This window comes from Chironomus tepperi, unplaced genomic scaffold, assembly GCF_022539635.2.
Source record: "Chironomus tepperi strain 1889 unplaced genomic scaffold, CSIRO-AGI_Ctep_v1 contig_58, whole genome shotgun sequence".
Lineage (NCBI taxonomy): Eukaryota > Metazoa > Arthropoda > Insecta > Diptera > Chironomidae > Chironomus > Chironomus tepperi.
The window spans coordinates 379,172-407,060 of record NW_027226180.1 but is presented as its reverse complement, the minus strand read 5'-3'; the positions used below and the strand labels follow the sequence as shown (position 1 = coordinate 407,060).

At 35.8% G+C, this 27,889-nt stretch overlaps 7 protein-coding genes and 1 long non-coding RNA gene across 11 annotated transcripts; 4 read left to right on the top strand and 4 right to left on the bottom strand.

Annotated features, from left to right (window-relative positions):
* Positions 1-856: 856 nt before the first annotated feature.
* Positions 857-3,411, bottom strand: LOC139100305 (dipeptidyl peptidase 2-like). The gene is made up of 3 exons (XM_070652932.1): positions 2,041-3,411; positions 1,235-1,407; positions 857-1,057 (listed from the first exon to the last, which is right to left on the bottom strand). Exons 1-3 carry the CDS (start codon positions 3,240-3,242, stop codon positions 957-959), a joined length of 1,476 nt encoding a protein of 491 aa, XP_070509033.1. The 5' UTR covers positions 3,243-3,411; the 3' UTR covers positions 857-956.
* Positions 3,412-7,268: 3,857 nt separating this feature from the next.
* Positions 7,269-13,360, bottom strand: LOC139100159 (carboxypeptidase N subunit 2-like). Its single transcript, XM_070652765.1, has 3 exons — positions 13,022-13,360; positions 7,579-12,599; positions 7,269-7,516 (listed from the first exon to the last, which is right to left on the bottom strand). Exons 2-3 carry the CDS (start codon positions 8,885-8,887, stop codon positions 7,353-7,355), a joined length of 1,473 nt encoding a protein of 490 aa, XP_070508866.1. The 5' UTR covers positions 8,888-12,599; positions 13,022-13,360; the 3' UTR covers positions 7,269-7,352.
* On the top strand, positions 9,932-12,014 carry LOC139100158 (leucine-rich repeat-containing protein 15-like). The gene is made up of 2 exons (XM_070652764.1): positions 9,932-11,352; positions 11,732-12,014. Exons 1-2 carry the CDS (start codon positions 10,038-10,040, stop codon positions 11,887-11,889), a joined length of 1,473 nt encoding a protein of 490 aa, XP_070508865.1. The 5' UTR covers positions 9,932-10,037; the 3' UTR covers positions 11,890-12,014.
* On the top strand, positions 12,844-13,947 carry LOC139100160 (uncharacterized). The gene is made up of 3 exons (XR_011545408.1): positions 12,844-12,971; positions 13,033-13,280; positions 13,345-13,947. It is a non-coding gene; the product is annotated as an uncharacterized lncRNA (long non-coding RNA).
* Positions 13,948-15,894: 1,947 nt separating this feature from the next.
* LOC139100328 (atlastin-3-like) lies at positions 15,895-21,462 on the bottom strand. Of its 3 annotated transcripts, none has more exons than XM_070652949.1 (3): positions 21,067-21,462; positions 19,398-21,009; positions 15,895-16,896 (listed from the first exon to the last, which is right to left on the bottom strand). In XM_070652949.1, the coding sequence occupies exons 1-3, from the start codon at positions 21,271-21,273 to the stop codon at positions 16,856-16,858; spliced, it is 1,860 nt and encodes a 619-aa protein (XP_070509050.1). In that variant the 5' UTR covers positions 21,274-21,462; the 3' UTR covers positions 15,895-16,855. The 3 variants fall into 3 exon arrangements, with proteins under 3 accessions (XP_070509050.1, XP_070509051.1, XP_070509049.1); XM_070652950.1 differs by lacking the exon at positions 15,895-16,896 and adding an exon at positions 16,904-19,225; XM_070652948.1 differs by lacking the exon at positions 15,895-16,896 and having other exon boundaries at positions 19,231-21,009.
* Positions 17,184-19,269, top strand: LOC139100329 (atlastin-like). Its single transcript, XM_070652951.1, has 2 exons — positions 17,184-17,461; positions 17,738-19,269. Exons 1-2 carry the CDS (start codon positions 17,252-17,254, stop codon positions 19,142-19,144), a joined length of 1,617 nt encoding a protein of 538 aa, XP_070509052.1. The 5' UTR covers positions 17,184-17,251; the 3' UTR covers positions 19,145-19,269.
* A 59-nt stretch (positions 21,463-21,521) lies between the features above and the next one.
* On the top strand, positions 21,522-24,918 carry LOC139100356 (atlastin-like). Its single transcript, XM_070652976.1, has 3 exons — positions 21,522-21,783; positions 21,841-23,059; positions 23,124-24,918. The coding sequence occupies exons 2-3, from the start codon at positions 22,850-22,852 to the stop codon at positions 24,540-24,542; spliced, it is 1,629 nt and encodes a 542-aa protein (XP_070509077.1). The 5' UTR covers positions 21,522-21,783; positions 21,841-22,849; the 3' UTR covers positions 24,543-24,918.
* Positions 24,919-25,096: 178 nt separating this feature from the next.
* Positions 25,097-27,830, bottom strand: LOC139100355 (atlastin-2-like). Of its 2 annotated transcripts, XM_070652975.1 has the most exons (3): positions 27,024-27,830; positions 25,473-26,959; positions 25,097-25,303 (listed from the first exon to the last, which is right to left on the bottom strand). In XM_070652975.1, exons 1-2 carry the CDS (start codon positions 27,231-27,233, stop codon positions 25,520-25,522), a joined length of 1,650 nt encoding a protein of 549 aa, XP_070509076.1. In that variant the 5' UTR covers positions 27,234-27,830; the 3' UTR covers positions 25,097-25,303; positions 25,473-25,519. The 2 variants fall into 2 exon arrangements, with proteins under 2 accessions (XP_070509076.1, XP_070509075.1); XM_070652974.1 differs by having other exon boundaries at positions 25,097-26,959.
* Positions 27,831-27,889: the final 59 nt, after the last annotated feature.

Sequence of the window (27,889 nt, the reverse complement as noted above, 5' to 3'; positions counted from 1 at the left end):
TTCACTCTCTACCTCTACCCTTCTCTCCCCTTTTTCCCCCTACTCTCCATAAGAGCATCCTGTAATGAGCTGAGCTCGAAATCGACTCGAACCGACTTTATTTGATACAAAATTTCTTGAATTTTGACTCAAATTCGACTAAACTTGATACATAATTCGAGTCAAAACTAGTCAAAATTCAATAATCAACGATAATGACTTAACGATCCCTCATACTTCCCCTCCCCGTTTTTATTCCAAGTCCCAATCCTTCAAAGTGTTCAATTTCCAAAAAACTGTCCATTTGTCCACATTCATACCCATAAATCATCCAATCTAACTTCACACATACCTTCCCTAACTTCAAGAAATAAATTACATTTTCAACTTCTTACTCGAATTTTCCACATATTTCATCTTCACTTGTCCACATAAAAGAACATGTCTAGAACTATTTGATATTCACAGCACAACCGAAATTCCATTTTTTAACAGAAAACTTCTTTTTTATTTTTATTTCTTGACCAATTGTCTTGTTACTGGTGTAAAAAGTTGTGAGGAAGACATGAAGTCATTTGAGAATTGAATTTTTTAATGATTTATTGTATTTTTGGACACATTGTTCAGACTCAGACACAGAGGATTGGGTAAGTTAGACAGGAATCTATTCAGGAGGTCAGGGGCTGTAAGCAGAGTTGGCAAGACTTAATTGGAGTCAAAAATTCAACAAAGTTGAACTTTAGAGTTCATTTGGACTGCGAATGAGTTCGAAAATTGGAAATTCTAGACTTTTGAGGGGTTTTCATCCCCCAATAAGGAAAGTGACTCAAATTACAGTTCAGATTCGATGAAATATAACCTCAAACTAGAGTTAAACTTGGATTTATTGACAATTTCTACACTGTGTGCTTTTCAGGATGTATTTTATTCAGTATATTTACAATAATTCTTTTAAAATCTAAGAATTTATTCAGTTATTATCTCAACCATCTGCGAATTGCCGAGAAAACTCTTCTTCTGACTTCTGCAAAGTGTGGATCTTGAATGTCCAGACTCAGTTCAGCGTGAACACTTCGGTCTAAAATTTACAAAAAAATTTAATTATAAATTAGTGATTGAAAAGTCATAATTGAGGAATTTTCTGAATTTCTCATGATTCTTATCAGTTCCAAAGATTAGGCTAGACTCAGCAACAATTTTAGTGAATTTCAATTTGAGCCTTGCTAAGCTTTAGACAAAATTCTAAAATACTTACATGGAATTGATTCATAATAAGATGAATTAACGATCGATGCTTTGTCAATTCCTTCATGAATCCAAGGATTTACAGCACCGTATGTAAAGTAAGCATTTCTCACAACTGGTTGACGTCCTCCATGCGATGTAGTGAATCTTTGATAATTCAATTCCATTTGTTCTCCAGTTATTCTGTAATTTTTGAATATTAAATTAGTTCTTTTTCCGAATGGCTTGAGTCAGTAGTTCGATCAATTTTCCGTCACCATGTCAGAGTCACTCTGAGCTGATACCGGACCGAGTGGACAACTTGACAGATAGGTCTATACAATCGAATAGATACGACTGTGTACTCAATCGTAGCTCTTGTTATTAACCAGACATCATGTCAAGTTATCCACTAGAATTGATTTTGGACAAATTAGCCGACACGTGCTATTCGGGTTTTGTTTATTAACGGCATTACTTATCTTATCAGATAGGTTAAGTGGTACTTAATACAATTTTTAAAGATTATATGGTGTAATTAAGGTAGTAATTATAAAGCCGAAAAGCAAAAGTGATAAAAAGACAACATCTGGCCGGTGTCAAGATCAGGAGCGTAACCAGACCATTTTTAAGGGGGAGGGAAAGGGTAAGTAAGGGAAGGAGTAGAAGACTTTGAATTGTTTTGGTACGAAATGCTGAAATTTAGCAGCTTTTTGGATTTTTGTGTCTAACTGAAGAGGTTTATCGAAATTTGACACCGGCCACCACTGGATATGACCCCTTAGGTTCACCATCCCCAAAAAACCCAAATTTCCAACAAAATCATCAAAAACTCACCCAAAGACATCCTCACAAACATGCTTATAAAATTCTGATGGAAACTTAGATCCAAAAATACTAGTTCCATCGCCAGAATTATAGAAGAATCCATACTCTACACACTCCAAATACAAGTATGTCCTTCCATGTGCCATTTCCCAATCAGCATGAATATTCTCCTTAATTAGTTCCAACTGATATGAGAAGCTATTTGGATAACAAATTGGAAATGGAAGGTTCAACAGTCCAATGACGGCTCCAAGTGCCTCCCAGTCATGCTCAACTTGTGCATTCATGAACCGTCCACATGAATAGTCCGCAATGTATGACTTCTCAAATACAAGTGAGTAGGCATAGAAATGGGTAGTTAGGAGTTCGTATAGGTACATGACATCCAAGTCTCCATTTTGGTACGGAATTGGGAAGCAGAAGTTGAACCTCCTACGGATGATATTTGACTGATTATTAGCAATCATGTCCTCAATCTGATTAAATGCATTCTCAATTCTGTCAGCACATCCTGGTGACCCAAAGTCCCTCAGCTGCTGCTCGACAATCTGCACAACTTCAGGCTGCTCAAAACTTGGACTAAATTTACCATTTGATGCCCAAATTCCCGTCACTAAATGTGGATATTTTTGTGCAAACCAAGTTGCCATACTTGCGCCGTAGTCCCATCCAATAAGAATCACATCTGAATCCCTTCGACTTTCGTGTGACTTTAAATCCACAATCAAATGTGCCAGATCCTCAATAGCTTGATTTATGGACAAAAATCTCAAATTTTCAACTGTCGTTTCCTCAAAGACCAGCGACCTGTCAAAGTATCTGTGATGTGGAAACACAATAGTTCCATTAAAGTCCTCAGCGAGGCTATATACTGGTCCATATGACAGGTACATCTCACCAAGGTATGAGAAGAATGGCGCCATATACATAAAGATGAATATTGGACCTCCTGGTGTAAAAAATTCATCATTCATGCTGTAATATTGTGAAAATGTTCGTTGATCTTGTGGATTAAATTGATCGATGCGTTGTTGGATCCAATTTTCGGTGATGTGTGGACTTACTTTGTAGTCGGATGGGGTTTGGATGTTGGCGAATTTGCTGGTCATGTGGTTGAAGATTGGGAATTTGAGGGGTGATGTTGTGGGGATCTGGGGGGTTGTGAAGTGGAGGGTTGTGGCTATGATGAGGATGGTGAGCTGGAGCTTCATTTTTGGTGGGTATTGTGGGGATTGATCTGAAGATTGTTGAAGCTTAATTGTCCTTTTATTGGATCTAGACTCAAATCTTATTGATGCTTGCTTTTTTCACTTAATTTAGGCTCAATTGTCCAATTTTCCAATTTATTGTTCCTTTATTCCCTAAACTTGAGCACTAGACTCCTTAAAATTCACAAAAATACTAACGAAACATCACCAAACTCTCTCACATTATGTACCAAAACAACCAATACTAGCCTAATCTAATCACTCAACATCCACTCAAGATATTCCACGAATTATCAAGATATTGCACAATAAACACATGTGAGTCGGCTTTTGATGTCAAATTATCAAATGAATATGAATCATGGGACTTGGTTTTTTTTAAACGAGTAAAATCAGCAATGTGATTGCGTCAAATGCTGCAATATTGAGATTATGAGATGTCACATGCTAGAACAAAGGTTTTCTTGAAGTCTAGATTTCAAAGACCAACAGTTTGAGATTAAGATCGAGATAAGGAGTGCGAAAAAGACTGGGGACGGGACCGGGAGCAGGAAAACAAGGGGATCCTCCAATGCCTCAGTCTATGTATCCAAGCTTGTGTGTCTTTGACTGTAAATAAACCAAACATCTATAGGCATAAATCTGGCTTACAGATTCGGTGAAATCCAAGCTCAGGTCAGAATTAGGCTGCATAAAACACGATTTATAGGCTTTTTTCTGCTTGTTTCCTTACAGGATCAGACCTCTTTAGAACTTAGTATTCAAAATGTCTAATAGAGGTATCCTCGGAAATAACCTGACCCTGAGTGGTGAGGGGTACCTTTTTGTAACGGAGTAGACAGGATCTTTATAAAAATTCGCGTAAAAACTGCAAAACATCCACAAAAAGACCAAATTCTCAAATTTTTCAAAAGAATTAAATTCCCAAAAAATTCTCAAACATTTAATTCACTTTATTATTAAATTATCCTCAAAAAGTTATTATCTATAAACAAGCCAGACCCTCTTCAATTTTCCATACATGACATTATCCATTTTATTATGTCATTTTTTTCATACCGCACATAAAAATATTTTAATATGTGTACATGAACTTTTGCTCTCTTTTTGGTCATTAAGTCATCTATCTCACTCTCCTGTTTATGTCTATTAAATATTTTAAAGTTAATTTTTTTGAATATAAAAAGGAAAAACTTGTTTATGTGGAGATGTGACATATCATAATCATCTCTAGGTTATGTAAATAGTCTAAATAGTAAAAAGTATGGTCAGTTAGAGATTGAGGATTGTTGGAAGAATATATAGCAGAGGTTGGTAGAGTTGGCAGGACTAGAATGAGTCTAGCTCCAAGAACGTTATCAATTCTGCTTGCCAAATGATCCCAAATATGACAAATTGTCTGACTGGAATACTGCTTGATAAATGACCCAAAAATATGGCAAAAAGTGAAATTAGGACAGTGTTTGGAAGGCTGGAGGTACCAATTGAGCTAGTCACAGTTGACAGGGGTCCATATGTGTTTGAAGATGTCTTCAAGTTGAGGTAAGAACCTTTGTGTACTTGGCTGGCCGTTCAGATCAACTGTGAGCTGTAGTCTCCCTTAAATGGCTACTGAAGCTTACCCAGACCCACAATGGAGGCTTTATTTTGCTTTTAGAGGCTGACAACTCTAAAATTGGGGTTGAGATCATTTATATAGTGATTAAGGACCACAATTGATCTGAATGTTCAATGAAGCAGGTTAATAAAGACAGCTGACTTTTATACCGAATTTCCAGCATCATGAGCTCAACATCAAGCACAAAGAGTGCTACAGAGAGTCAAATAGACAAAAAGTTGCAATTTTTCGACTTAAGTAACAACCCAACGTCCCCACAACCACACATTCCTTCCAAAAATCTCATTCAACATCTCCAAAATATCCACAAAATCCACAATTTCATTAGCTTGACTACCACTTTACCGTCCTTTATCTACAACATCAAATTTATCCGACGTCTGATTTTCTCATTCATATTAAATTCATGACTGAATAACCAAAAAAATCTTCATATTCTGTTATTTTATGTTCAGCATAGTCCATAGAAGACAGAAAATTATGAAAATTCCATTCATTAATTATTAATTTAGAGTCAGAATGAGCAAAATGTGCGGTTTATGGTTGGAATGAATAGGAATTTTTTGTTGGTATTTGAAGGAGGGTAAATGAGATTATTAAAGTTATAAAGGTGGGATGTTGGATGTGGATTTTTGGTAGTCAATCTCTAATTTGATTAGAAGGGAAATTTGATTTGGGAAAATCTTGTTCGGAGAGCTCAGCTTGATGAAAATTTGACGTCAGACCAGCATCAGGCTGGGTATAGCCAAATAATTGCTTACTTACTTTGCATGGAATCTGGAATCCATGGAATTTGTCAGTTGGCGTCTTAAGCTGGCTCGATCGCTGGTCTATCAAAATCAACAAGGAATTCTCATCAATCAGACATGACAGAGTTCATTAGCTACATTTCTGATCAATTGGGCACTTTGTGGAATCTAAATTAGTTGATATTATGAATCAGGAATAGTCAGTAGCCCAGAGTACACCAATATAATGTATATAGTCATAACTTGTGTAAAGCAAATAAGCAAACTGAGTTAGTGTGACTAGAAACAACGGAAAAGCATCTAAATCCGACTAGATTGTCACTGGAATCAAATCCAGATTGTTACGACATGCTGGTCGACACTCTAATCACTACATTAACGTCTCCCACCACACATTGTCTACAATCCTTCCATGTATCTCTCTATCTTACTTACTTATTAACTTCGCTGGTTATACACGTCAGATGTGATCCACGACCTTTCAAATTAGACGTCTGAAACTGGTTCTAACGCTGGTTTCCACTTGCAAATTTCCGATACAAAGCTCATTACTATCAACGCTCTTTATCTACCCCCTGAAAAGCTCCCTCATTCACCCCTATTCCCTCATTACCTGCCTATATTCATGAATACCCCTTATCAGATCTCAAATTTTCAAATTTTTAGATTCAAGCATCAATAACAACCTAATTTACTACAGTATCATCAATATATTCACATACTTAATACATCAACCTAACTTTATGATCCATACATGCAAAACTAAACCTTCCTTATTTCCTCAAAAATGATTCATTCATTTAATAGATTAATATATTAAATTAAACACGAAAAGTAACTTATACCAAAAATATATATTCATCTTCAAACCTTACTCACATGTCATGCATTAAATAAATTTATGAAGAAGTTGTTCTTATAACTTTACTTATTTTGTGTGTGGTTCTTGGGGCAGGGGATATGAATGAAGATAAACAAGGAAAATATGAAGAATAAAAGAACAAGGAGCAAGTAAAGTTATGAATTAATTTAATTAAGTTTAATTATTCATGATATATTCCGGTCTTATGAGTTGTTGTATTCCTTAGTTAGTGATGCTGATGCTTGTTGTGGTTTTTGGAGAAGTTTTGAAAGATTTTGTCAGATTTTGGAATTTGTAGAAGATTTTGGATGTTTAGCTTGTCTGATCTCAATAGTACAAATTGTGTAGCCGATCTAGAATCCGGTACGTGGTTCACATGACTCTGAGCTATTGCTGGATTGGATTTAATGCTTATGAAGCTTATTAAGCTAGCCAAATTTAATCAATTTTCAATATTTTGTCACTCAAAATTCACTTCTGATTGTCCCATTGTGTAATGTGGGTCATGCAACTGTGCAGAGTGTAGGATCAGGATGTATGTATGGTGGGGTAATGGGTGAATTGGACCAACTAATTCTAGATAAGAGTTGACAGGACTTTGGGTTGAGATTTGTTGGATTTTTGAACTGTTTGGGGTGAATCAGGTCTAGTTCAGGCAAATAAGGCTTACTGCAGACAAATAAGGCCTAATTCGGCTATAAGGAGGAATAGATGAATATTTAAATGACCCCCTAACTAATCGTAAGGTCGAATAATTGCAACCTGCTCCTTTTGGGATCTGCCCAGCTAAACAAAGACAATTTTTAAATCATTTTCAGAATTCACAAAATTTCTCTTTATTAAGTTTCATCTCAAATTTCCAGGTCTGCATTACAAAAGCATCATTAAGGTGAACTACTAATTAGTCTCTCAAGTTGTTCAATCCGAGCTGCCAATCCCTCCAAGTCTCTCCTGATGCCAGCATTTTCAAGTGTCAAACTAGCTGTTTGAGCTTCTAATTCACAAATTCTTTCATATTCGTTACCAATTGGGCAGTATTGTGGTGGTTCTGGAATGTTATAAAAGTATGAGGTCCTACAATCATACTCAATGAAACTAAAATCCACTTACCTATATAATTCTCAAAACAAACTCTCAATTCCGTCCTAAACAGCTCTTTCGTCTCACTATCGTCATTCCAAAATCCATCAGCACATACATTCTGTTCCATATTCAGCTGCGTAACATTAACAACGTCCAAAAACTTCTCATCAACCGCATTAATTTGATTCTGTCCAAATCTGACAGTCCTCAAATCAGGATGAAAATAAAATGAAGTGGAACTGATGGCTTGAAGTTGATTGTTGGTCATGTCGAGGGTCGCAAGGTACTTAAGACTGCCAAAGACACCACCTGGAAGTTCATAAATGTCGTTGTTTGCTAATTTGAGCATCCATAAGTTATAGGTGCTTAAGAATAGACTTGGATCCAGGTACACAAGCTGACAATTTTCCAAATCCAACCAAGTCAGTTCCCCAAGTGATGCGAATATTTTTCCGGGTAATTTTTGGATTGGATTCCTGTCCAGCATCAATTCCCGAAGTTTATAAAAATTGACAAAAGAATCTTCAGGAAAATATGTAATTCCATTATTGGACAGGTACAGGGCACGTAGGGACTTTGCATTTTGGAACCAATATGGATTAAACTTCATCAATTGATTATTTTGCAGGTAGACATCCAGCAGATTGTAAAGTGATGAGAATATCTTGTCCGGTAAGTATGTAAGTGAGTTGTTGCCGAGTCCAAGTGATGTAATGTTTGTGGCATCAGCAAATGTGTCTTCATAAATCTCAGAAATTTGATTGTGTGTCAGGAACAATCCACGCAGTTCCGATAGTCCACTGAGCAGCTTCTTAGGCAGCACAGCAAGTCCATTTTGTGATAAATTAATTTCAACCAATTTTTTGTTATTTTCAAATAAATTTTCAGGTACGGACGTTAAGTTATTGGCATCAAGTTGGACTGTCCTCAATTCTGCATTCTCAGCAAATGCATTTGGATGTATATCCGCAATTTGATTGAATCTGACAGTCATCAGTTCCAATAATTTACAATTACTCACTGAATCTTCATCAATTTTGGTCAATCCAGTCCGGAACATGTCTATGGACCTTAAATTCCTAAAAGTATCACAAATTATTGACGGAATATTTCTCGATGTTGAGAATATTGAGGTACGGACAATGACAACGTCATCATTGGTTCTGTTCGGCATGTGATTCACTTCTATTTCTGTAATATTATTAAGTCCATTTGGATTTGTTAAAGTCAGCACGCAAGTGTAATCGATGGAATTTTCAAATTGACATGAAGCTTGTGGACTTTGTGAGGCTGACTGATGGATGAGGGCGATGAGGCACAGCACTAAGAACTTCATGCTGCTGATTTTTAAAAGGCACTGAACACGTTGGAATCAAAATAATAAATGTTATCATAAGGTAATATTTTATCAAATTTATATCAAACTAGACACAACTTTTTTTTTGTTCATTCATAAGTTTTGGAGATAAAGATTGACGTAAGAAGTCTGGAATAGATTGTTGTTTTTTTCGGGTTTTACAAGAATTTTTAGATTAGATTTGAAGGGGGAGAATTAGAAAATTGTGGCTAAAAATGTTCAGTTGGTCACATTAGAGTGGATTTGTAGACAGTACCGACATGTAAATTGACTGAAAATTGAGCTCCAAGCTTGCATTAAAAGCACAATGCTAAATTAACGCTGGTTTGGTCTGAACCAATTCGACACGATACCAGGGTCATTTCAATCTGGTTTGACCCAAATCAGACACCATGACTGAGTCACTTCAGCCTGTTTTACACCAAATCCGATGTCAATTCAGATTAACGCCCGTCTCGTACATGATTTAGAATCTAATAACCGACTTGAGCTATTCAAAGAGACCTAAAAACTCCCGAAAAGCATATGGTATGAGAAAACCAATAAATAGTGTCCTTAAGCTGGCGTATGCTTCTTAATGTCGAGAACAGGACCGAGAAAGTCCCGTTTTGAATTCCAAAAATCTTCATGGACCGGGATTTCGGGCAAGCATAGGCTGACATGACTGTATCTTCGAGTTAGATTCGAAACAATCCGACTCTACTTTAAAGTCGTGCTGACCTAATTGCAGTAATTTGTCGACTCTATCAAGTCGTTAGTCTTGCGGAAGTGTCAGCAGGGGAGTTCATGGAGGAAAGTCTAGGGTATCAACCCCTTAAGTACGCCCCTGACTCTCAATAGAATAAGCATTTAATGAATCATTTTACAATCTACACATTGAACATCGATAACACGGATACTGAGTGTATTGTAGTCTAAAAATGTAACTATAATTATAAAATACATTCTAGATGTACACATTCAAAAGGTTTCTGTCTAAAATTCGAATTTACGCGTCTATATAAAGACGTCATTTATTGAAAATCCATGTTATCTTTCTCAGTTGATCAAAGACAGTCTGTAAAAGCGGAATATAGTCGTAAAAACTGCATAAAAATAGCCAAAAATACCAAACAAAAAGTGAAAAATTATGAAGCTCTTAATTCTAATTTTCACAATTTTCATCAGCCAAGTCACTCCTCAGCAGCCTTCCATATCATGCAGATACTTCATCAACGCATCCAACAAATACACCTGTGACTTAACATTAATAAACCCAAATGGAATCAACAACTTCACCCAAATCACCGGACCGCACATGCCTGGACGATCTAATCAAGATGTCCTGACAGTCCAAAGCAATCCAGCATCAATAACTCCAATCATCCCATCAATAATCTGCCAGACATTCACAAACTTAACACAAATTACAATGAACTCAAATCACATCCGAAGAATCACGAATGGACACTTGAGTTCCTGCAATAACTTAGAGATTCTTGACCTTCATTCCAACTATATTGCTGATATTGAGGAAGCTGCCTTTAGTGACATCCCAAATCTACAGGAAGTCAACTTACAAAGCAACCGGCTGACTGTCCTGCGTGACAATTTGTTCCAATTTAATAAAAATCTCAAAATTTTGAACCTAAATGTCAATTTTTTGGTCAATTTACCGGAATCAATCCTGTCTGGACTGTCAAGCCTTGAAGTCCTGTCCATCAACTCAAATCAGCTTAGTCGAATTGTTGACGGCAACTTTGCTGGACTTCGGAATCTTCAGGTCCTTGACATGGACAGGAATTTACTGTCTTATATCCCGGACAATGCATTTGCTGACTTGATGAGCCTTAAGCAGTTCCTGGTTGATGAAAATTCAATAACATCCATAAATCCAAACTGGTTTAAAGGCATGAAATCACTCGAACGACTTTATATGATGCAAAATCAAATTTATGACATTCCAGTCGATGCCTTTGCCAACGTCACAACCTTAAAGCGACTTGTACTTAACAAAAATCCAATTTCTAAGCTTTATCCTGAAGTATTTCATCCACTGATCAACCTACAAGTCCTGTCGTTGGACCATTGTGAACTTTATGGACTTAATCAACTTCAATTTGCAACACTTTCACAATTAATTGCTTTAAATCTTGGCGGAAATTACATTTATGAACTTCCAACTGGAATTTTTGCTAATTTAACAAATTTGGAATTTTTGTCAATGTCTCAAAATCCAATAACGGTGATTAGTTCCTCTGCATTTGGGGTACATCAAGAATTGACGGCAATTATTCTGAATTTCTGCACAATTAAAGCATTTGATGAGAAATTAATTTACAATACAGACATCACGACACTGGCAATGAATGGAAATGTTTGTGCTGATGGATCATTTATTGATTGGAGTGAGACGAAGGAGGTGCTGAGGAGGGAGTTGAGGGTGTGCTTTGATAATTATAAGGGTAAGTGTAGGGGGTGGATTTAGGGGGCTGTTGAACCTACTTTTTTGCGAAAATTCTTTAATATATCATAAAATAGCTAAAATCTCCATAAATTTCTGGAACTCAAATTAGGATGGGGGAGGATCGGCCTCAAAATGCTGTTTTAAGCTTTACGTAATTTTTGGAATAGTCCCCCGACTAATTTCATAAGCCCAGAACTCAGCCAAGGACCACAGACCTAAATTTCCTACAATTTAGACGGTTAAGTCTGTAATTTTAGGATAGCTTGTCTAACACTGCATGCCAACGTCCTAGATCTGCATGCCTGAGTCCTTGATCTGCAGCCCTGTTGTTCTTACCCAAACCCTACATAAATTTACATTAAATTCTCTATTTTTAGAACCATCAACATGTCCAGATGGATACATATATGAAAGGATTTGTGAATTAGAAGCACAAGTGGGAAACTTGAAGAGAGGAAATGAAATTTTGCAGAAAGAACTGATTGAAATGACTGCCCGAGTTGAAGCTTTAGAGAGGGCTATCCTTGGAATTTGAAGATGTATGTGACTGTATGCGACAGTATAATATGGTATATCCAACACGCAAGTTATGATTTATATGAAATAATTCAATAAAAAATTCATTAGTTTAATCGAATCGGAAAAAGATGATGAAGAAAATATGAAAACTTTATCCTTCGCACGAAAAGTTCATGATCCATAAATTATTTAGCTTCTTCTATGCTTGAATATCCTTATTAAATTTACTGTAGGAAAAAGTTTTTCTTATTCTTGGTTCGATGTCTTCCATTGATTATTGTTAGTAGCTTTTTTTAGGTAGTTTGAATAAATTCTCTGACTGCGCATTGGAACTGACCATATTTCATAGGTATTTTGTGTCATGGAGCTTAGTAAACGCTAACTCAATTGGTACTATGGTTGAATAATTGATGTACCATAATTGACATCTAGGAAGAAATGATCGACGAGAGCCCACGGTTTCCGTAGATGGTCCCTTCCGTAAGTTGTAAACAGCGGGTAGAAGAGGCTTCCTTCATAAAGCTGACTGGTAAGCGCCAGACCCCAACTTTTGCCAATTCTGTGCTGTTCAATCCTCAATCCACTATAAAATACCAATTTTATTGATAAAACCATCGAAATTTAATCAGTACTGCTTCCATATGTCCTCAATAGCTTCAACACAATACAAACTTTTCCATCAGCAATAGAAGAAATATGTCAGAAACTAACAAGCGCCATCTTCATCTGAAACATGAAATTAAAAATACTATAATTCAGGACACGAATACTTTTTTATAGCTGTTCATGTGTCTTGGATAAATGTGTGTCAATAGTAACTTCTATTGCGTCATCCTAGACAAGGCATATTTAAGTAGGACATTGAATAAAATTTGGAGAGTTTATTATTCAAAGAAGGAAATTGCAACTTAGCTTAATCAAGGCATTTTAATGACATTGTCATATCCAGGATTCATGTCAAAAATTAGGAAAATTGTCTATGGATAAGTGAGGACACATTAAGGATAGTTCGGAAATAACGGAAAAATATGAATAGCATTTTTAAAAGCTTTCTAGCACAATTATAAATCAAAATTTGGACATCCTGTAGCAAAATTTGTAAGGCATTCCTCTTCCTCCTTAGTCGTTACATAATTTATGAACGTTACCTTACTTCTAGTTGCTGTTTTAACACCTTATACACTAAAATCTATGCTTCGAGCTTCTCTTGGTGAGCTGCACGATCAATTGGGTCGAGCTACGATCAAGTAAGTCGAGCTACATTCAAGTAAGTCGAGCTCCGTTCAAGTGAGTCGAGCTACGTTCAAGTTGGTCGAGCTACGTTCAAGTGAGTCGAGCTACATTCATGTGAGTCGAGCTACATTCAAGTGGGTCGAGCTTCATTCAATTGGGTCGAGTTATGTTCAAGTGAGTCGAGCTTCAATCAAGTATTCAATTTTAATATTTTAATTTTTCAATAATATTACATCAGCACTAAAATGTTCCTTATCAAATATACACCAAAATAAAAAAATGTCAACAAAATGAGATTATTCAAAAATATTAAGTCTAGCCGCAACCAAAAACAGAAACAACAACAACAAAAAAGCAAGACTTCCAATCAAGTGTCACGCTCAAAAAAAAAAAAGTCTCAAATAGTCAAAGTCTCAGTCTCAGTCTCAGTATCAATAGACTCATCTTAGTGATCAAATGCGACTTAATTTTGTCACATTAATATTTCTCATAATTTTACTCTCAATTCCCGATGACGAAACCTTAAGTCGTAACATGCTGGAAATACGTCTAAATTATCATTTATTTGAGCGTAATAAGGTGATGAAGAGATTGGCAATTGAGGATGAAAGTTGCGGTAAAATTGAGGCTGAGACATTTTTAAATGAGACAGTTGTGAGCGGGAAGCTGTTTACTGTCGTTGAGGAGGAATTTGAGGGGCTGTTTATGGCTGATGAGAAGCAAATTATTAAATATGTTTATGTGACAATTATCGTTAATTTTTAGACATTTTTTGTAATATTATGACTGCCTGGTTGTTATCAATAAATAAAATTACTTTTTTAAGTATACTGTATAGAAATTTAAAGGTCTGTGTCACTGCGACATTGAGTGATGTATGTATGAAAATATATGGGACATGATTTCTTTGTTTGAATATTTTATAGTTTGCGGTCAGTCGATGAAAACGTGATTTTTTTGAGGTTCAGGTGCCTTTACAAGAAACTTCAAAGATTCAGGTGCCTTTACAATTCAATTTGGAGGTTCAGGTGTCTTTACAATTCAATTTTGAGGTTCAGGTGCCTTCACACTTGAGTTTTGAGGCTCAGGTGCCTTCACACTTGATTTTTTGAGGTTTAGGTGCCTTTACATCACAGCTCAAACATTCAGGCGCCTTCACAACTAGTCATTCATCTCCAATAATGCCTTTTACTTTCAATATGCAAATTAATTTGGCATTTTTCCATTTTATTGCCTACAAAAATCATTCAACACATTTAAAGCTTACACAATTTATGAATTTTGAGTGCCTCTCGATGACGCAGTTGACGTAGGTCATGGAAGATGCGGTGAATGTGTAAAGCCATAAAAATTTCATTCGAGACAAAGAAATTGTGACCCAAAATGACATATTTTTAATTATTTTATTTATTTTAAATTTAATATTAAGTCTATAAATAGCAGCGCATGTCCATCATGTCCTCAATATTGTGACATTTCACACAAGGCTAACTGATGATCTTTGCATGACATTTTCACTTATATTACATCCTATTGCAATCAACTAAGATCTTGATAATAAATTTCATAATTTTGCAAATTTTAATTTCCTCACACAAGTGTCTATAGCTGCTATATATAGGAACAATGTCTGTTTACTAACTGATAATGACGGAATCAAGTGTCATTGACATTAACATTGTGGCAGACTCTTTGTCTCATTGTGGAAGACACTTGAACTTCAAAAATCTAGTGTGAAGGCACCTGAATGTTGAAATTCAAGTGTGAAGGCACCTGAACCTCAATAACTCTAGTTTGAAGGCACCTGAACCTCAAAAACTCTAGTGTGAAGGCACCTGAACCTCAACATTGTAGTGTGAAGACACCTGAACCTCAAAATTGAATTGTGAAGACACCTGAACATCAAAATTCTAGTGTGAAGGCACCTGAACCTTAAAAACTTTAGTGTGAAGGCACCTGAACCTCAAAACTCAAATGTGAAGACACCTGAACCTCAATAACTCTAGTTTGAAGGCACCTGAACCTCAAAAACTCTAGTGTGAAGGCACCTGAACCTCAACATTGTAGTGTGAAGACACCTGAACCTCAAAATTGAATTGTGAAGACACCTGAACATCAAAATTCTAGTGTGAAGGCACCTGAACCTTAAAAACTCTAGTGTGAAGGCACCTGAACATCAAAATTCAATTGTAAAGACACCTGAACCTCAAATTAAGCCACAAACTCCATTTTTAACACTAAAATTAGCAGTCTTTATTGATTCATAACTTGAACTACACTAAATTACATAGTAAGGCACACACATGATATAAATCTATCATAAAGTTACACATTCCAATATGGAAAATATTCATAAAATCTCCAAATAATCAGCAACTCGACCCATGAGGAAACCGCACCACACATCGCTTAATAACCGTCAAAAATGCGTCGTCATTCTCGTCTTTTGAGTTCGTACAGAAGAACTTTGATGACTCAGCGACGGAATTGATGTGATTTATTAAAATTTCTTCAAGAAATTTTCGTTCAGATTTTTGAAAAATTTCTTTTGTTGAATTTTTTATGTCCATTTGTGGATTTATGTCCAATGGCAATTTTTTGTCTAAATTCAAAATTTGCAGCTTAATTTCGCCATCAAAATGTCTCAAATCTGCCAAATTTGCCATTAAAATTACACAAATAAAGGCACGGAAAATTATTTTTTGCATTTTTTTTCCAGCTTTTACAGCCCGAATGCTGAATCGAAACTGAATAAAAGTCGGGAATCATGCATTGTTGATTACTTTTATTTTCACACACGATCTTTGTGTGATACAGAATTAATGTAAATTACATTTAAATCGGAATCAAAAAATTGTGGACTTAATTGTAAATAATTCAGAGGCGTGTGCATCTGTCTGGGGATATATTTAATTGTCGGATGATATGCTATAGGCTTGATTTTGTAATTGGTTTGATACCAATTTGTGATTTGTGTGACTTAATTTAGATGATGATGGAATGAAACATGAGTGAACAGCAGAAGTCGGTTAATTGATCTAAAATCCGGACTTAGGATGACATTGTGTGATTATGCTTTTTCGATTTCAGGACCAAGACCGGGAAGTCCTGGGACAAGCCAGTACCGGTCCCGGCCCGAGTGTCGAAAATCGTCCGGGACCGGGATTTTGAGAAAGCATAATTGTGATTCCGGATTTATGTCGAATTCGGCATCATGCCAGAGACTTGCTGACCTAATATCGATCAAAAATCCTGTTCTAAGCCTGCATGACTCTGGCATTTTCTTAGAATCGAATTAAATTAGGCATCACATCATGTCAACCTGGATTCGGATTTTGGATCGATTAACCAAGTCGTGAGCAACCTGTTTTCCACGGAATATCAGGAATCATATGCTTTGTTCGTTTTCGATCGTGACTCACCACCAAAGTACACCAAGATAAAAAGGTTGTCAACCACTGAATCAACTGATTTATCATACTCAGAATGACGATAAAGAGCTAAATCAGTATTAGATATATGAGATACTTTGTTGACCGTAAAGATCAATTGTGGTCCATAAGCTCCTATAGATGTCACTTGAAGCTGTTTCTATCACTGTCAATCGCTTGTCAATTCCTAATACCAAGTGAACAATTTGATCTTTTAAAGGTTGTGAACGCTTGATACATGTAACTTTATGTTGACTTTATGACACTCTTTGGTTAATTTCAACATGCATCCAATTCATCTTCTCGCGGTAGAGACAGTCAATCTAAGTCACACAGTGATGTTGGAGTCAAACGAGTCTCTGTGGATGGGTTGGGATTGATGGGTTAGGTAGTCTCAAATACTGTTCGACAAGCCCCCAAACTCTTTGACTCAACTAATCAAAATAATACTTATTTATCATAACTTGCACAACTATCTGTGGTTTGATAAAAAAAATTAATTTAGTTATTCACTTTTATAAAACCGCTTGAAGAATCCCCTCAGTCATTAGAATAAAAACATAATTACTAGGCTTTCTGTGGTCACTCAAATTTGATATAAAAGAGGTAAAATTTAATTAAATTTTAATCAGTTTTAATTAGACTATTTAGAGTGATTAGTGCTAATAAATTCAGCCAAACTTCACAATTCTTATCAAGAACAGTCAACCAAACATGTCCCACGATCATCCATACGGAAAGCCTATCAATGTCCTCAAATTTACGGACACAAAGCAAGTTCAAATTGACAAAGCAGAACTAGAAAAGATGTTCGATCACCTAGAGGTCAAAAACCGCAAAGTTGTTATATTTTCAATAATTGGAGCATTTAGACGTGGAAAGAGCTTCTTTTTGGATTATTGCTTGCGGTTCCTGTATGCTAATGTGAGTATCGTGTTGGGTAGGGGTGATGGGAGGTTGATGAAGGGTATGGAGGTGATTTTTGGTTGATTTTGAGTCATTTTTTGGTCAATTTTGTGTCTTAAGTGCTCAAGGTCACTTACCGGGGATGTATTTAGGCTGGAATGCAGGTTTCGAGCCCCTGGAGGGTCCATGAAATCAATAGGGTGACGTACCATCACCCAACCCATCATTTTGACCCCCTCAAGCCCAATACACCCCAGAATATCCATAAACTTAACCCATTCTCATTCCCAACAGTATCCATCAATCAACAACCCCAACAACCCTCTCGACAACCAACAAAATTGGATGGGAAATGGCGAAGAACCCCTTAGAGGATTCACATGGCGTTCAGGTACCAAACGTGACACAACCGGGATCATCATGTGGAGTGATGTCTTCCTGCACACATTGGAATTGACTGGTGAGAAAATAGCAATTGTCGTGATGGATACGCAAGGCTTATTCGACAATGAGACATCACCGGCTGATAATTCAAGGATTTTTGCACTTGGTACCTTAATATCGTCAATTCAGGTGCTGAATCTTGTTGGAATTATTCAGGAAGATCAGCTACAGTATTTACAGTTTGCGACAGAATTTGCGAGATTTGCTGCTGCTGACAGTCAAGGACAGGCTGGAAAGCCATTCCAAAATTTACTGTTCCTTATCAGAGATTGGAGTAATCCTGATGAATTTGAGTTTGGAACGGAAGGAGGCGATCATTACCTCAAGGATGTCCTAAAAGTCAAATCCGACCAAAAACCGGAACTCCGCTCAGTCCGTCAATTTATATCAAGTTCCTTTGAGCAAATCAACTGCTGTCTACTTCCATATCCCGGCAAGACAGTCGCCCGTGTCAAGACATACGACGGTCGATGGTCAAAAATGGATGAAGAGTTTAAGGAAGAGCTGCAAAAGGTCATCGAGCACTTGCTACTTCCCAACAATGTAATCCTTAAGAAAATCAACTCAAAAGACCTTAAAGGATCTGAAATGAAGGAATACATTGACTCGTACTTCCAATTATTCCAGTCAGACACGCTACCGCAAGCACAAAGCATTTATGAGTCAACAATTGAGAAGCAGATGAGCATCTTGCTGGAAAAATGCATTGATCACTATAAACAGACAATATTCCTTAGTAATGACTTGCTGACGGAAGAGAACCTTCATATTGTCCATGAAATGAGCAAGAATAAGACTTTAATCATGTTTAAGGAAGAGAAAAAAATGGGAAATATTGAGCATGAAAGGAAGTTTAAGGTCAAATTAGAGGAACAGATGGAGAAGCTGTACAACGAATGGAAAGACCAAAAAAAGATCACATTTGAGCAGATTAAGGAACAAAAAGCAAAACAGCAAGCTTTATATGAGGAACAACTCAGACTCGAGGAGGAAGCAAAGGAAGCAAAACATAAAGCTGAAATAAATCTCATTGAACTCAACAAGGCAAAGGAACTGCAAAAGATTGAGGAAGAGCAGTTCCAGACACAAAAGGCACTTCTTGAGGCTAGATTAGAGGCTGAAAATCAACGTGCACGTGCTATTGAGGCTGAACGTGATGCACAAAAGGCACATCGTGAGGCATTGGAAGCGAGATTGGCAGCTGAAAGAGCTGCAAATGCATCAAAACCTAAGAAGAAGTGGTGCTCGATTATGTGAAGTGTGGGGCAGGGGACCGGGCATGTATCCTTCATGTAAGCCTTCATGTCCATTCCAATTTTGCTCTTTTTAATCAATTTTCTGAATAAAATGAATAATTTTTATTAATTTCCACTAAAACTCAACTACAACTTCTTATGCAGTCACAAATGGACACAAACTATTAAAAGCGTCCTTTTTCAGGTTTTGTGGATGCATACTTATCATAATATCCATTCATAAACCTGCGAAATTAATTCTATCAACTTCTTACCCTTTTTAATCACCTCATCCGGTGGCACATTATAAGCTACACCAACAGCAACACCAACTGCAACTGCAACTCCAATACAAAGTCCAACTGGCCATGATGATGCTGCTACTTCCGTTGCTTTTTCGACGACAGTTACAGTTTCCGCGGTAATTTTTGATCCAGCATTATTGACAATGTTTATAGGCTTTACATTGAATGGAAGGACATGCTTAACATTATCAATAAATTTCGTAAGCCTTGCTGGTAGCTGAATATCATTTGAGTACCATCCAATAGCGCCTGCAACACATGATGCTACTACAATAAGTCTAAGTTTATTACGGAACTCTCGTCTGCTTATTATTTGATCTTCCATGTCCTTTAGCTTCTTAATTGTCGTATCAAGACGTGCTTCAAGTATATCCTTAAGTTCAGCATATCCATCAGCATCCGGATTCGATTTAAGTGTCTCTAACATTATTATTATTTTTTTAATTATTTTTTCAAGTTCCTTTTTAGATTTTTCCTCTTTTTCGACAATAGCTTGATAGTGCTGCCTCTCACGTTCTATGGTATGGTCAAATTCATGAAATGTCTTGTCAATTTTAGTCGATAAAATAGCTTTACAGCATGTCTCATATTCAGCACTTCCCATTTTACGCTCATTGTCGTACATGTCTAAGGCATATGCTTTACATTTCTCATGGACCTTAGACTTGCTGATATTTTGTAAGTCCTCATTTTCAATCATTCTGACTTTATAGTCATTAAGGCACTTATCGATGATGCTGTTCATGTATAGTTCAACTGTTGAGTCATATATGTTCAGCACTCTCATTGTGCTATTTGATTGAAATATCTCAAAATATTTAAGGATGTGATTCAGCATGTCCTTAACATTGACATCATAGGAGTTAATTCTTTTAATAATCATATTTGATGGACATAGAATAGATTCAATGACTGACTTTAATTCAGTCCTAAATTCATCATCCATTGCTGATAAGCAGCCATTATATGTGCTTGTAGACGCAACAATACGTCCTGGATATGGCAATAAGCAGCATTGAGTACGTTCAAATGAATTTTTAATGCTGCGTCGAACTGATGACAAGCTACTGCTTTCATTGTGTCGGGGTTGGAGTATTTTATCCAAATATCTACATCCACCGTCCATGCCATACTCATATTCATCCTTATTGTCCCAATCACGCAATAAAAACAGCAAGCTTTGAAATGACTTTCCATCAAGTATGTCCATTGTACTGTTAAGTGCATACTCAGTTGCAAATTGTAAATATTCAAGCTGATTCTCCTGTATGATGCCTTTAATATTTAGAATTTGTATGGACGGAATCAAGGTTCCAAGTGCAAAAAGCTTCGAATTTGATTCAGCTGTTGAGTCATTGTCAAATAAGCCTTGCGTGTCCATCACAAAAATGGCAATTTCTTCACCAGTTCTATCGATTGTATGCAGGAAGACATCATTCCAAAAGATGATACCAGTTGTGTCACGTTCGATGCCTGATCGCCATGAGAATCCAGTCAGTGGTTCGTCGGGCTCGCCCATCCAATTGCTATTTTTTTGAAATATTAAGCGAGTAATTTTTTTGCGATTTTTTATGGACGGGAACTGCAAGAAATAAGACAATTTATTAAGATAGTTCAAAGGTCAATCACAGTGACTCACATGAGCATAAAGGAACCGCAAGCAATAATCCAAAAAGAAGCTTTTTCCAGCACGAAATGCTCCAATTAATGACAGAATCACAACTTTACGATCCTGAATGTCCGGATGTCCAAATATCCTCTTAAGATTGTCATTGTATGTTGTGACTTGTTGTAAGTCATTGAATTTTAAAACTGTTATTGGCTCACCCAATTTATGACTATTCATCTTTACTTCCAGTGATTAACTAAATGTTATAAAGCATAGCTGTCTTTTTGGGGAGATAACTAAATGTTATATGCTGCATACGTCATGAATATAACAAAAAAAATTCAGATCAAATTGAAAAAAGCTGTAAAATTATCAGCACAGCTGATAAAAATGTATTTTTCATCAAATTTAAGTACAATATGGATCTTTTCCTAAACGCACTCAAATGTTATACTTTATTGCCTTAAAAGTTATTTCCAAATAAGATTCAAGAATTTGACAATTAATTTTAAATAAATTTCAAGATTTTATTTCAAAATGTCAGTCGAGCATCAACATGGAAAGCCAATAACTGCTTTGAATTTCACAGAATCAAAGGAAATTACGGTCGACAACTCAGAACTTGACAAGATCTTTAATGTTCCAGAAATTCAAGATCGTCGAGTTGTGATTTTGTCATTAATTGGAGCATTTCGTGGTGGAAAAAGCTTCTTTTTGGATTATTGTTTGCGGTTCCTTTATGCTCATGTAAGTCACTGCTGAACATACTTTGAACTTCCTTTATAAATTGACCTTATATTGCAGTATCCATCCATAAATAATCCATGGGAGACAACTGACTTTATTTTTGAAAAAAAATAACAATTGGATGGGCGAATCTGATGAGCCATTGACTGGATTCTCATGGCGAGCAGGCTCAAAACGTGACACAACTGGAATAATCTTTTGGAGTGATGTCTTCCTGCATACAATCGATAGAACTGGTGAAAAAATTGCTATTGTCGTTATGGACACTCAAGGATTATTTGACAATAACTCAACATCAGCTGATAATTCAAGAATTTTTGCACTTGGAACTGTAATTTCATCAATTCAAGTGCTTAATCTTATGATGCGTGTACAGGAAGATCAACTTCAGTACCTGCAATTTGCAACAGAATTCACCAAGTTCACAGCACTTAATGACAATAAATCAAATCAAAAGCCATTCCAAAATTTGACATATCTCATTCGTGACTGGAACGATGCTGATGATTTCAGCTACGGAATCGCAGTCAAGTCAACGGAAATATATGAACAAGTATAACGTTTGTTATCCACTAAAGAATTTTGTAGCAACAAAGGCTCCATGTCGGAGCATACTTACTTACTTACTTCGCAGGCCGTACAGATCAACTGTCATTAATAGCCTCTCTTAGACGTCTCCTAAAGCTGAATTTACGGCTGACTTCCAGCTGATCTTCGTCATATCCAAGTTATGACACTTAATGTTCCTAATTCCATTGAGTATCTTGTCTAACATGAAGTCAAGCATAACATAAGTTATCTGCTGTTAATTTGACTACTTTTTGAACTTTATGCTGCACATGTCAAGCTTAATCTCAAAATTCTGACAATTTCTGGCAATTTTTCATCATTTTTTGTCAAATTTGTTCCTTAAAATTGCTTAAAATTAGCAAAATTTTGAATTTTCTCATCCAAAAAATGAGTTTGAAAATGGACCAAGCCTATTGGAACCGGTTTAGGACATAAAAATAGCAAAAAAGCAAAAAAAGAAGCTTTGACACGATTGTGAATTTAAAAATAATTAAAAATGTCTGGAAATCATCAATTTGGAAGTCCAAAAACAGTTTTAAATTTAAATAATGACAATAAAGTTGTTGTGGATTTTGAAGAACTTGGTGGAATATTCAGCCATGCCGATATTCAAGACCGTAAAGTTGTAATTTTATCAATGATTGGAGCTTTTCGTGGTGGAAAAAGTTTCTTTCTCAATTATTGCTTGCGATTCTTGTACGCAAATGTAAGTTACTGCTGAACAGCATTTGAACCTTAAATTTGACAATTTTTTTGACTTCAATTTGCAGTTTCCGTCCATAAACAATCCATCCAAAGAGACTCAATTCATTTTTGAGGTCAATAACAATTGGATGGGCGAACCTGATGAGCCATTGACTGGATTCTCATGGCGAGCAGGCTCAAAACGTGATACAACTGGGATATTATTTTGGAATGATGTCTTCCTGCACACAATCGATAGAACTGGAGAGAAAATTGCTATTTTTGTGATGGACACGCAAGGATTATTTGACAATGACTCAACTCAAGCTGATAATTCAAGGATTTTTACACTTGCGACTTTAATGTCATCAACTTTAGTACTTAATGTATCAAATCGGATACAAGAAAATCAGCTACATTATTTGCAATTTATTGCTGAATTTTCTAAGAATGCATCAGTTATGGATGCACAAAAAGATAATGTCAAGCCATTCCAAAAGCTTATCTTTTTAGTTCGAGATTGGAGTGAAGTTGATGAAGATTGCAGTGGACCTAAAGGAGGTCTAGAATACCTAAAACAGGTTCTTACCGTAAAGAATCCTCAAAACCGAGAAATCCAGTCAGTTCGTAGAACAATCAAAGATGCATTTCAGCATATAAATTGCTATTTACTGCCACATCCAGGTAAGCATGTCGCAAGGCCAAAGGCATATGATGGACGTCTATCAGATATGGACGACATCTTTAAATCAGAGCTTAAAAAAGCAATTGAGGACATTTTAATGCCTTCCAATTTACCAATTAAAAAGATTATGTCCAAAGAAGTCACAGTCGGTGAAATGAGAAGCTTTAATATCAATTTCTTAATGAATTGTCTGCAAGATAAGCTGTCAGATCCAGCAGACATTTTCCATTTCACACTTTATAGCTGTTACAGTAATTTATACAATAAGTGTGTTGATTACTACATAACAAGCATGTATCGTAATAAGGACTTACTGGTCGGTACTCAAATGATACAGAAACATAGTGAATGCAGACGTGAAGCATTAAAGATGTTTAAGCCTGACAAGTACATGAAAAATGATGATATTCAGAAGGAATTTGAAGGAAAATTGGAAGTACAAATTGATTACATCTTTAAATACTACAGGACGCATGTTGGAACTGAACATAAATTTAAGGATGAATATGAAAGGCAAGACAATAAATTGGAAAAGGAAAAAAAGCAAAAATTAGAAGAAGAAGCAACAAGAAAAGCAATTGAGGATAAAATAAGAAAATATAAGAAAGATATTGAAGTGCTGAACAGTCGCTTGCATCATACTCAAGTTAAGCCTTGTCCAAGTTCATTTTTGGAAAACTTGTTCCATTATATACCTACAGTAAAGACCATTTATGATGGATTTAATCCAATTAACTATTCAAATCCTGAATATCAGGATGAAAGTGATGAGAATAATGATCCGGAACGTCCAGGTGATAGCAGATGTAAAGTTATGTAGATTAATTTGAGCAGTGATGGACAACATTTGAGAGTTGCAAAACAGGCACCTGTAAAAGGCACAAAACCGTACAAATTCTTGATAAATTGTACAGTTTTGTAAGAAAATTCATACAAATTATCAAGAATTTGTACGGTCATTGCCTGTCACGGGTGCCTAATTTGCAACTCTGAGTCATCAAGTTGTACTGTGAAAAATAAAAGGTTGTCCACGACTGTAATAATATATTAAATACTAGGAAGGAACCGCGTCGAGAATGATGAGGAAGGATGAATTTTATTTCTAAAGGTTTTGTGGGCTTTTATGGGAATATTAAGCAATTTTGTAATAATTGACATTATTTCATGAATTAAAAATAAATTAAATATTTCTAAGATCCTGACTCAAATCCTGATACCGACTTTAATCCTCAATAACGTCCATAGAGATGATTTTGCGCTTATAGACCAATTGATAACGAAATAACTCGATGACACAATGTTGATGCTTCAAATTGGAGGTCTAGTTGCCGTGAACTGGTCATTTACTCAGCCAGTCAGTCAGTCAGCTAAACACAATGCGATTTGGGGTACTTTAAGTTACTAAAATTGTGACTAATGTAATATTATTAAGGATTATTAAAAAAAAAATCATTTTTTATTCAATGTTATTAATAAAAAGTTAATTAAGATACAAAAATATATAATTTCGTTACGTCTTGAGTAACCCTATGTAACCTTCACCCTTAATTAGTTCCGTCTTTGTCTGGCAGAGCTCCTAGTCTGATAGAAATAATCAGGAATTACTTGAATTTCCTATCTAAATTATTCAATTTTCTAAGAATTCATAAGATTATTCTTTAAAAATTCCTAAAAAAATTCTAAAATTCGATAGCTTGATCCAGTTTAATATGGTAGTCAAGCTTACTTATCAGCGCTACTCTCAACTTACTCAGCTCTTGTGTGGAAGCTCCAATTTCTGCCAGATGCTGATAATTCTTAAGATATTGAGCATATATCAGAGCATAACTCAGCAAAAACTCCAACCACGGGTCCTAGTGTAATAGTACCAACTGTAATGGCTATCTTTATTAAAACTGCTCGAAGTATACGATTCGAGCGGTTATTTTTTTGAATTTGCTCAAATTCATCTGCTAAGAGTTTAGTTCGATCTTCATAAATACTTTTGTTCTTTTTATAATTCTCATCGTCAAACATCTCACGATACTGTTCCGAATTGAGCTCATTTAAACGCATTTCAAGTTGCTTCTTTTCATCTTCAATTTCTTGTTCCCTCAATTTGGCTTTATTGAATTCAGCTTCGAGGACTTTATGCTCATTTATTAGTTCCTGCTTGTTGGATATGATTTTTACTTTACAATTTTTATAAATGTTGTCAAGTTCGTTTGACAATTTTGTTCCGTATGCATCCTTACAATCAGCTGTTCCAAGCTTTACCTCGGCTTTAAACAGGTCCAATGCTCGATCTTTACACGTTTTATGGATCATTTCAGCACTTTTGTCATTAATTAAATCCTTGTTAATAAAAATCGTCATTTTATAGTCCTTAATGCACTTTTCAATCAGAATATTCATGTGACTGTCGACTGTCATGTCATACAATGACTTCGAATCCAGAATTGAATCTGATTGAAATAATTTAATATATTTAAAAATATAAACTTTAAATTCTCGGCATGTCAGTTCCGTTGAGTGGATTTTCTTAATAATCATTGTATCTGGATGCAGCAAATGCTCGATGACATTCCTTAATTCATGCCTGAACTGTTCATCCATTTGAGAATAGCATCCATTATATGATTTATTTCCAGCAACATTTCTACCAGGATATGGCAACAAACATGATCCAATTTTCTCAAAATTATTACTTATTGATTCACGGACAGAATGTAGTTGCTCTTTACTTGATGGTATGTTGAAGAAGACGTCCTGTACGTACTGTTGACCGCCGTCTATTCCATAATGAAATTCATAGTCGTTAATCCAATCACGAATTAAAAACATTAAATTTTGAAATGATTTAATTTTAATTTTATCAATATCCATAGCAGTGAACTTAGCTACTTCCATTGCATACTGTAAATACTGTAGCTGATCTTCTTGTATCCGATTTGATACATTAAGGACTAAAGTTGATGACATTAAAGTCGCCAGTGTAAAAATCCTTGAATTATCAGCTTGAGTTGAGTCATTGTCAAATAATCCTTGCGTGTCCATCACAAAAATAGCAATTTTTTCACCAGTTCTGTCGATTGTATGCAGGAAGACATCACTCCAAAATAATATCCCAGTTGTGTCACGTTTCGAGCCTGCTCGCCATGAGAATCCAGTCAATGGCTCATCAGGTTCACCCATCCAATTGTTATTGACCTCAAAAATGAATTGAGTCTCTTTGGATGGATTGTTTATGGACGGAAACTGCAAATTAAAGTCAAAAAAATTGTCAAATTTAAGGTTCAAATGCTGTTGAGCAGTAACTTACATTTGTGTACAAGAATCGCAAGCAATAATTGAGAAAGAAACTTTTTCCACCACGAAAAGCTCCAATCATTGATAAAATTACAACTTTACGGTCTTGAATATCGGCATGGCTGAATATTCGATCAAGTTCTTCAAAATTCACAACAACTTTATTGTCATTATTTAAATTTAAAACTGTTTTTGGACTTCCAAATTGATGATTTCCAGACATTTTTAATTATTTTAAAATTCGCAATCGTGTCAAAGCTTCTTTTTTTGCTATTTTGCTATTTTTATGTCCTAAACCGGTTCCAATAGACTTGGTCCATTTTCAATATCATTTTTGGATGAGAAAATTCAAAAGTTTTCTAATTTTAAGCAATTTTGATGAACAAATTTGACAAAAAATGATGAAAAATTGCAAGAAATTGTCAGAATTTTCAGCAGACTAGTCTTATTTTTCCAAACCTTTGACAAATCCTAATTGTGTCCAAAAAGAGAAGAATTGTGAGCCCTAAGTAATCTAACCCCAGAAATGGGATACCCCTGCTTCATTGGATACCCATCTGCACGATCTAATGAAGTCATTCAAGCAAGTAATTAGAGCATGTGATTAATCAATTGATGATTAGTTCCTATTGATCATCTATGAATGGTAGAGCATTAATAAAGCGATTAAACAAGGGTCTGTTCCTGGTCAGAATGGCCACTTCTGCTGGTGTTTCTTGTATTGTTACTCTGCTTCCTTCTCTACGGCAAGGGTCAGACGTGTTCAATTTATATGAAAGTACAGTATGTACAGTATCGTACCTCTGGAGTGTCTGACCCTTTCCCTATAATTGTGAGTCAAGTGATCACACTAAAATTCATAAAATTCATAAAATCAAT

Bases quoted from the DNA above. Each gene is read 5' to 3' on its own strand.
- LOC139100305 (XM_070652932.1), bottom strand. From the start codon at position 3,242: ATGAAGCTCCAGCTCACCATCCTCATCATAGCCACAACCCTCCACTTC. The intron at 1,408-2,040 runs GTGAGTTTTTGA...CAAAAATTACAG, and splicing joins GTTTGTGAGGATGTCTTTGG to AATAACTGGAGAACAAATGG. The intron at 1,058-1,234 runs GTAAGTATTTTA...TGTAAATTTTAG, and splicing joins TTATTATGAATCAATTCCAT to ACCGAAGTGTTCACGCTGAA.
- LOC139100159 (XM_070652765.1), bottom strand. From the start codon at position 8,887: ATGAAGTTCTTAGTGCTGTGCCTCATCGCCCTCATCCATCAGTCAGCC. The intron at 7,517-7,578 runs GTAAGTGGATTT...ATAACATTCCAG, and splicing joins TTGTTTTGAGAATTATATAG to AACCACCACAATACTGCCCA.
- LOC139100158 (XM_070652764.1), top strand. From the start codon at position 10,038: ATGAAGCTCTTAATTCTAATTTTCACAATTTTCATCAGCCAAGTCACT. The intron at 11,353-11,731 runs GTAAGTGTAGGG...CTCTATTTTTAG, and splicing joins GTGCTTTGATAATTATAAGG to AACCATCAACATGTCCAGAT.
- LOC139100329 (XM_070652951.1), top strand. From the start codon at position 17,252: ATGTCCCACGATCATCCATACGGAAAGCCTATCAATGTCCTCAAATTT. The intron at 17,462-17,737 runs GTGAGTATCGTG...CATTCCCAACAG, and splicing joins TGCGGTTCCTGTATGCTAAT to TATCCATCAATCAACAACCC.
- LOC139100328 (XM_070652948.1), bottom strand. From the start codon at position 21,273: ATGAATAGTCATAAATTGGGTGAGCCAATAACAGTTTTAAAATTCAAT. The intron at 21,010-21,066 runs GTGAGTCACTGT...TATTTCTTGCAG, and splicing joins TGCGGTTCCTTTATGCTCAT to TTCCCGTCCATAAAAAATCG.
- LOC139100356 (XM_070652976.1), top strand. From the start codon at position 22,850: ATGTCTGGAAATCATCAATTTGGAAGTCCAAAAACAGTTTTAAATTTA. The intron at 23,060-23,123 runs GTAAGTTACTGC...TTCAATTTGCAG, and splicing joins TGCGATTCTTGTACGCAAAT to TTTCCGTCCATAAACAATCC.
- LOC139100355 (XM_070652974.1), bottom strand. From the start codon at position 27,233: ATGTCTGGAAATCATCAATTTGGAAGTCCAAAAACAGTTTTAAATTTA. The intron at 26,960-27,023 runs GTAAGTTACTGC...TTTAATTTGCAG, and splicing joins TGCGATTCTTGTACACAAAT to TTTCCGTCCATAAACAATCC.